General features: G+C 39.0%; 1 protein-coding gene across 1 annotated transcript; it reads right to left on the reverse strand.

The window, feature by feature from the left end:
* Positions 1 to 5,923: 5,923 nt before the first annotated feature.
* On the reverse strand, positions 5,924 to 7,496 carry LOC107019429. Its single transcript, XM_015219934.1, has 2 exons — positions 7,068 to 7,496; positions 5,924 to 6,079 (listed from the first exon to the last, which is right to left on the reverse strand). Exons 1-2 carry the CDS (start codon positions 7,494 to 7,496, stop codon positions 5,924 to 5,926), a joined length of 585 nt encoding a protein of 194 aa, XP_015075420.1.
* Between the last annotated feature and the right edge of the window lie 715 nt (positions 7,497 to 8,211).

Here is an 8,211-nt window from a genome sequence, read left to right on the forward strand (position 1 = left end):
AACCACTAACTTTATAATTATAAGCAGGAATAGTCCAAAACGCCCCTTAAAACATTTAACAGAAATCCGACCCTGTCAGGGTCACGCAGCCTGTGACGGCCCGTCGTGTCTGCGACGGTCCGTCCTGCTGCTTCCGTCACAAAGTTCAGAGACTCAATTCTGTGGAAGGATTTGTGACGGTCCGTCGTGCCCACGACGGTCCGTCCTGCCATTCCGTTACGAATTTCAGAGAGTCGATTTCAGTACCCAATTTCAGAATTCTAAGTGTTTTGGAACGAGACCCCCTCGACGGTCCGTCGTGCCCATGACGGTCCGTCGTGGGATCCGTCGACTCAGCCAGTTTTTCCAGAAATAAAATCTGGTGCTCAAAACGAATAAACAGGTCGTTACATGTATGCAGTGCGGAAAGCCCAAAGAGCATCATCTCGCCTCGTTGACCAGTACATTCTATTGGCATTCACTACTTTTTACTGAATTTGTTTGATCTTGCGATTGGAAGCCTCAACTTGCCCACTAGTCTGTGGGTGGTAAGGAGTAGACACATTGTGGCAAACACGATATGTTTCCTTCAACTCTTTGAATAATTTATTATAAAAGCTCAAACTGCCATTGCTAATAATGTCCCTAAGTGTACCTTATCTGGAAAAGATAGTATTCTTCAAAAATGTGGTCACACTCTTCCCTTAATTGTTAGGGAGCACAATTGCTGCCAATCACTTCGACACATAGAAAACAACCACAAGAATATAATTTATCCCATGAGAACTCACAAACGGGCCTATGAATTCACTGCCCCATACATCAAATAGATCAATTACCAGAATGGGATTCAAGGAAAGCTCATGCCTCTTTGAAATTCCTCCATCTCGTTGGCATCGATCCACATGATTTGGCGAAATCATGAGCATTTTGGTTGATGGTGGTCCAATAGTACCCAAACTGCAAAATCTTTGCGTAGTTCGAATACCACCATGGTCCCCTCCAATAAGTCAGGAATGACACGCCTCTAGAACACTCAACATCTCAATATTAGGTACACAACGACGAATAATCCCATAGGTACATATATAGGTAAGGCTCATCCCAAAAGAACTATTTCACATCATGCGTGAAATTCTTCCTTGGTGGGAGGTCAAATCTGACGGGTCCAAATCACTTGCCAGATAGTTCGCGAAATCAGCGAATCATGGAATCAGATCCTGAGAAGCATCTTATACATTTTCATCTATGAACACATTATCAATTTCAGCCTCTTCCCCCAATTCATGCATCGCTTAATCCTCCAATATAGACAAGTGGTCGGCCATCTGATTTTAATTCCCCTTCTATCTCTTAACTCAAAATCAATTTTTTGCTGCAACAATAACCATCTGATCAACCTTGGCTTCACATCCTTTATTGCCATCAAATACCTCAAAGCCGAATGGTCAATGTGCACTATGACGCCCGCGCCATGAAAATAGGAGTGAAATTTCTCGAATGCAAATACCATGATAAGAAGTTCCTGTTTAGTTATAGCGTAGTTCTTTTGGGCTTTACTTGCGTAGTAGATTGGGTGAAGGATTTTATTCATTCTTTGTCCCAATACCACATCAAGTGCAACCTCACTCGTATAACACATCACCTTAAATGGCTCACTCTACTTTGGTAAAATAATAATGGGCGCGAACACAACTTCTCTTTAAACTCTCCAAATACTTTTAGATAGGATTCGTCAAAATAGAACTTACATTCTTTCTCGAGCAGTTTGCACAAAGGATGTGCAATATTGAAAAAGTCCTTAATAAAACTCGTATAAAAGACCGTATGACCAAGAAAACATCTTACACCCTTGACAGAGATGGGTTGAGGAAGATTCTCTATCACCTCTACTTGGTCCTGATCAATAGCTTTCCCCTTCTCTGAGATTCATCGCCTAACACTTTACCTTCTTTCACCATAAAGTGACATTTATCCCAATTTAGCATCAAATTTCACTCTTCACATATCTCTAGCACCTCAGTCAAATTATTCATGCACCGATCAAAGGAGTCGCGAACAATAGAAAAATCGTCCATGAATAGCTAATAGTGTCCTCCACCATATCAGAAAATATCAACATCATACAATTCTGGAAGGTAGGCGGTGCATTACACAACCCAAATGACATCTTTTTGAATACAAAAGTCCTAAAGGGACGAGTGAAGGTGGTATTCTCTTGATCTTTTGTGATGATAGATATATGGTTGTATGCCGAATAGCCATCAAGAAACCAATACCAACCCTTGCCTGCAAAGCTTTTTAACATCTGGTCCATGAAGGGCATGGGCAAATGGTCCTTTTCAGTCCAAGGATTCAACTTCCAAAAGTCCATGCAAACTCTCCAATCGGTCAGTGCCCGCATCAGAACAAACTTGTTCTTTTAATTAGGTAACATAGTCATCCCACCCTTTTTAGGTACACACTGAATAAAACACACCAAACTATTGTCCGCAATCGGATAAATGACCCCACAATCAAACCACTTGATGATCTCCTTTTTTCATTTATTTTTACTTTGGTGGATTCAACCTTCTTTGGTGCTCAATACTCGGTTTGTGATCTATCCTTAGTTGTATTTTTTGTGAATAAATACTAGGAGGGATACCAATAATATCCATAATCGTCCATGCAATGGCTCACTTGATCCTCTTCAACACCGCCACTAAGCACTCTACTGATTGCCCATTGAAATCTGTTGCATTAATCACCGGCAAGTGGCAACTCAACCCAAAACATATACCTCAAATTGGTTGGTAGAGCCTTAAGCTCTAATTTTGGTGCTTGCACAATAGATGGTCTCGCAGGTGGAGAGTCACGATGCTTCATATCCAATTCAAACTTCTTCTACTTTGACCAATATATGTTTCGTTCAAGTGCGGCTAGAAAACAATCATACTCTTCAATACCATCACTGTCAAAATTTATGATGATCGCTGCTAGTGCCTCAAAACCTAGTCTCTCTTCAATTTGCACTTAGGATACACTATCAACTTTGTAGTATATAGTAGACAGCATTTGGAAATAACCACTCTGCTTCATGGACCTACAAATATTAAAAATTTCTTCTTCATTGTTCATCCTAAACATCATCTGCCCTTTTTCCACATCAACTAGTGCATGCCCAGTGGCAAGGAGTGGTGTCCTTAGAATAATGGGGACCTCAACATCAACCTTACAATCAAGAATCACAAAATCGATAGGAAAAATGAACGACTCCATTTTCACAAACACATTATGGAGTATACCTATGGGCCTCTTCACTGTTCGATCGGCCATCAGTAAGCACATAGTAGTAGGCTTTGTGTCACCGAAACCTAACTTTTTATAAATGGACACTGTTATAAGATTTATGCTCTCACCAAGATCACACAGAGACTTAGCAAAGTGTAGCAACACTACCGTATATGGAATAGTGAAGGCACCCACATCCTCCTTCTTATGCACAAGAGATCTTCTAGCAATAGCACTACAACGATACATTGTTTCATCATCCTCAACACTCACTAACCTCTTCTTTATCACCATATCCTTCATAAACTTAGCATAATTGGTAATTTTCTCCAAACTTCTATCAACAGAACATTGATGGAAAACTATTTTAACATAGTGATAAATTAGAGATACTTACCCTTTTCCGTTTTCTTCACTAATATCTCTGGAAATGGTGGTGGAGGTCTAGGTATGGGGACCACTTTCTGAGATAACTATGCTTCTTTCATTGTTTCATCATCCAACTGTCCACTGGCTTCTACTACATTATCTTGCTTTCTCATATCACCTTCTACTATAGACGACATAGATGGATCAATGGTCTCCTTACCTTCTTGAGTAGTGGCTGACATACAATGGACATCATTCTTTGGGTTCTTGATACTGTTGCTTGGGAGAGTGCCAGGTTTGCGTGGGTTCACTGTAGTAGACAAATCACTTATTTGTAGCTCAAGGTGTTTTATAGAGACGACATGTGCATTCAATTTTGTCCAATGCCTAATAGGTCACTTCTCATCTCCTTGACATTCTCATGAGTTGTGTCAAACCTTGTCAACATCTTCTGCATCATGTTCAAAATCTACTCCATACTATCTCCACCTTCTGTAGGGGTAACATTCCTATTGCCATAGTTGTTCCGGTTGAAATTGTTGTTGCAATTTTAGTTCCCATCTCGAAAATATTGACCCTCTCATTTCTAGTTTCCATTGTTTTGACCTTGGTGCCAATTATCCTGATTCAAACCTAGGGTATTTTGCCATAAACCCACCGTATGATCATTTATTGCATATGCATCCTCTTCATAGTAATACTCTTTTTCCGGTGGTGGAATTCAAATCAAATAATACACCGCAATCACCTTTTCCGTGCCTCCTATAACATGCTTCAAGACCAATGACAACTCAGTTTTCATCTGCGCCGTCTGCTCACGAATTTCATCTGCAGCTAGATTGTTTGTAGCCTTAAAGACAAAGGTGTTTTGCCTAGTGTCTGACTTTTTAGTGCTCCAAGATTTATTGATGCAAGATATCTTATCTAACTTCTCTGCAATCTCAGAATATGCGCATTCCCCATAGGATCCATTCGCAATAGTATCGAGCAACTCTTTTTTGTTTTCATCTTGTCCTTTGTAGAAGTACTCCTTCAGTGACTAATCATCTATGCGATGATTTGGGACACCCCTTATGAATGCAATAAATTTACCCCAATAGCTATTCACCAACTCACTAGGTAAAGTCACAAAGTTGTTCGCCTTATCCTTATGGTTTCGCTTCTAGGAAACTGTAAAGTATTTTGCTAAAAACACATTTCTCAATTGACCCAAGTATGGATTGAGTTGTAGGGCAGCTCAGTGAACCATATAGAGACATATCCTGTCAATAATAGAGGGAATACTCTCAAGCCGATGACATCCATGTCCAAATATGGTCTACCCACGCAACTTTTACAAACAACCTTAGCTTGGCTATATGCGCACGTGGATGTTTCGATAGCAGTCTCGATAATAAACCCCTCACGGTGAGAATTTGCATCAGGTTACTCATCACCACGAATGAGTGCCCCGGAGGCAAATTGGGTAGGACAAGAGGTCCATCAGAGTCAACAATGTTTCCTAAGGTCGTGGGGCTGCTGAAGGGTACAATCTCAAAGCATCTCCTAACTGATTACCAATGGGTGCCTGATTTTTTGCACTAAAGAATATTTGAGGCTACACACCTTCTCCATCACCTACATTCCCTTGGTTCGGGTTGACTAGGACCCCTTGATTCTCCATTCCCCTCAAAGTTCGATTCAGTTCAGGATCGTAAGGTGTCAATTGTTCACCTCGGCTCCGTCTACTTTGCATATACTAGATCTAGACTTTGCTCAAAACCTAGCTTTAAATAGATCTCATGGAAATCATAGTTTCCCTGCTTTCTTTATTTCATAGAGTTATTACTTCTGTCTAAAAACTAGCCCAGGCTCTGTAATTGTTTAAATATAAAAACCTTTGTAACTCTTAAGGATTACTTAGTCCCGTTATAACTTTTTAGTGTGCACACAACTATTTACTCTTGGTTAACTTGTTAATTGAGTCATAAAACAATGTTAAAAAGGTTTGATAAAGACTCTTGGAAACTTTAAGAACTAACTTTGACTTTCTTCTTAACTTTGAGACTTGACTTTTAACTTTGTTGACTTTGATTTTAACTTTCCATGAATTTAATTATGGATTCAAGGATTATCATCTCATGTTTATGGATGAAATCATCATGTTTAGATGTACTTTAGAGTGTTGGAATCAACAATGATATGTGGGTACATCACTTAGGAACTACTACGGAAAGATAGGGAAAGAATGGGGTCTCCAGGTGACCTTGGTGCTCTGAGAGGCGCAAAGCGCCACAGCCTGACGGAGAGATACTGTTCTCAGTCACTCTGTCTGGCGTGGCGGCTCAGATCTTGATGGATAGAGTCTGTTTTTAGGGTCTCTTCTAGGAGCGGCGCCCCAAGGCCTTTCAGACGGGTTTTCTGATTTTTCTTCTCCAATTTTCCACTCAAAACCTCCCAAACTTCCATGGATATTCCCCTAAAAACATAGGATCACTAATATCCTCAATACTCAATAGTTTAGACTCGTAAAACAGCTTGGAAACAAGAATAAAAACCACTAAAAGTACACTACACCTCTACCAACAAAGTTTCACCAATTGTTCATCAACAATTTCAAGATTCATCATTCAATAAATACAAAACTTATTGAATTAAACATACTAGTGTGTGGGTGAACGAACCAACAGAGAAAATCTCACATACCTTGATAGTGATTACCCCCGACGAATTTCTCTAGTGAAACCTTAGTGTTCTTGAAGAATCTATGATTTTTTTCTTCTCTTCTCTTTTCTCCCCAAGCCCTAAGCATTCTCAACTTTTTTAAAACTGAATTTGGACTTGGTTTTACCCCTAATAAACATTTAAAATTAATTAGGCATACTACCATGAAAATACTACTTTACCCTTACTAAAATTTGGATTATATTCTCCTCAGTCTAACAATCCAACATCCGAAAGGCATATGTCCCTCATACGAACTCGAAAATGCACAAACTCGACGCCATTACAAAGATCTTCCCAAGGTAATTCCAACCATTTAAAGAAATAACCCTTACTATTCATTATCATGGAGTTATGGACATTTTAAAATGACCATAATTCACATTTTTAATACTAGGAATTTTTCCAGATTTCCTTATTTATTTAAAGAAATAATTTTTCTTGGTTTATTAGCTTATTTTTAGTTATTTGAAGTTACAAAATGTTACAATCTTTCTCCCTTGTGAACATGTGTCCTCGAATGAGAAATCTTTGACTAAGATAAGGGTACTAACATCATTTTAGCACTCAATAACAAGGGCAAATAATAACCTCCTCACACATAGTCTTATAAAGCGCTAAGAAGAGAATTTAATACCTTAATCTGCATTCTCTCATAATTCAAAGAGATGTGTATATCTCTTATTCATATTCTCCTCATCTTCCCAAGTTTCTTCTTCAATAAACTGATTCCTTCAAAGAACTTTAATCCATGCCACTTCCTTTGTTATCAACTTGCAAAGTTGATGATCAAAAACATGAACCAGAATCTCCTCATAGGATAACTTATGCTTAATCCCAACATTCTCAGTTGGTACAATCAATAAAGTATCACCCAAGCATTTCTTCGACATAGACACATGGAATACCGAATGAACTTCTTCTAACTCTTTGGGTAACTCCAACTCATATGCTACATTTCCAACTCTCTTGGAAATTCTGTAAGGACCAATATACCGGGGACTAAGTTTTTCCTTCTTAACAAACCTCATAACCACCTCCATGGGTGACACTTTCAGATACAACCAATCATCCACCTCAAATTCTAACGGCCTTCTCCTAACATATGTGTAGGACTTTTGGCAACTCTGTGTCTGTTTCAATCTCTCTTTAAACACTTTAACTTTCTCCATGGCTTGGTAAACTAAGTGTAGTCCTATTAACCTTGATTGACCAACTTCGAACCATCCAATAATAGAAGTGCATCTTCTCCCAGAAAGAGCCTCACATGGAGCCGTTTGGATGCTCAAATGGTAATTGTTGTTGTAAGCGAACTCAATGATAGGTATGTGATCATCCCAATTCCCTTTGAAGTAGATAACACAAGATCTCAACATATATTTATAAGTTCATCGATAGTACGCTCTGTTACCCGTCCATCTAATCCGTTTGAGGATGAATAGGAGTGATTAAGTTCACCTTTGTACTCCAGAATTGTGTAGTAAACTGTGCACCTCTATCTTTAATAATGGAGACCGGAACTCCATGAAGTTTCACTACCTCTTGAAGGTACAACTTAGCATTATCTTTCTTGATACCCTCCCACCAGTATAACTCTCCCGAATTTTGGTATATCTTTATGGAACCTAGATGCGTGGAATATCTGGAGCTATGATCTTCCTTTATGATACTCTTTCGAAGTTCATCCACCTTTAGTACACACAAACTACCTAGATACTTTAGCACACCATCTCTCCATTTTTCAAAATCTATAACTCTTTTCTTATAAACATTCACCTTTAAATAAAGAAAAGTGGGGTCTTGGCCTGCTTCTTTTTCACCTCTGACACTAACGATGACTCAACCTCATTAGTTCCCACTATACCTCCTTATGTGGAATCCATAAGT

The sequence above is a fragment of the Solanum pennellii genome, chromosome 5 (assembly GCF_001406875.1).
Source record: "Solanum pennellii chromosome 5, SPENNV200".
NCBI lineage: Eukaryota > Viridiplantae > Streptophyta > Magnoliopsida > Solanales > Solanaceae > Solanum > Solanum pennellii.

Excerpts from the sequence above, each read along its gene's own strand:
- LOC107019429 (XM_015219934.1), bottom strand. The coding sequence starts at position 7,496 with ATGGAGAAAGTTAAAGTGTTTAAAGAGAGATTGAAACAGACACAGAGT. Across the intron at positions 6,080-7,067 it reads AGGAAGTGGCATGGATTAAA|GGGAATATCCATGGAAGTTT; the intron begins GTTCTTTGAAGG and ends CTATGTTTTTAG.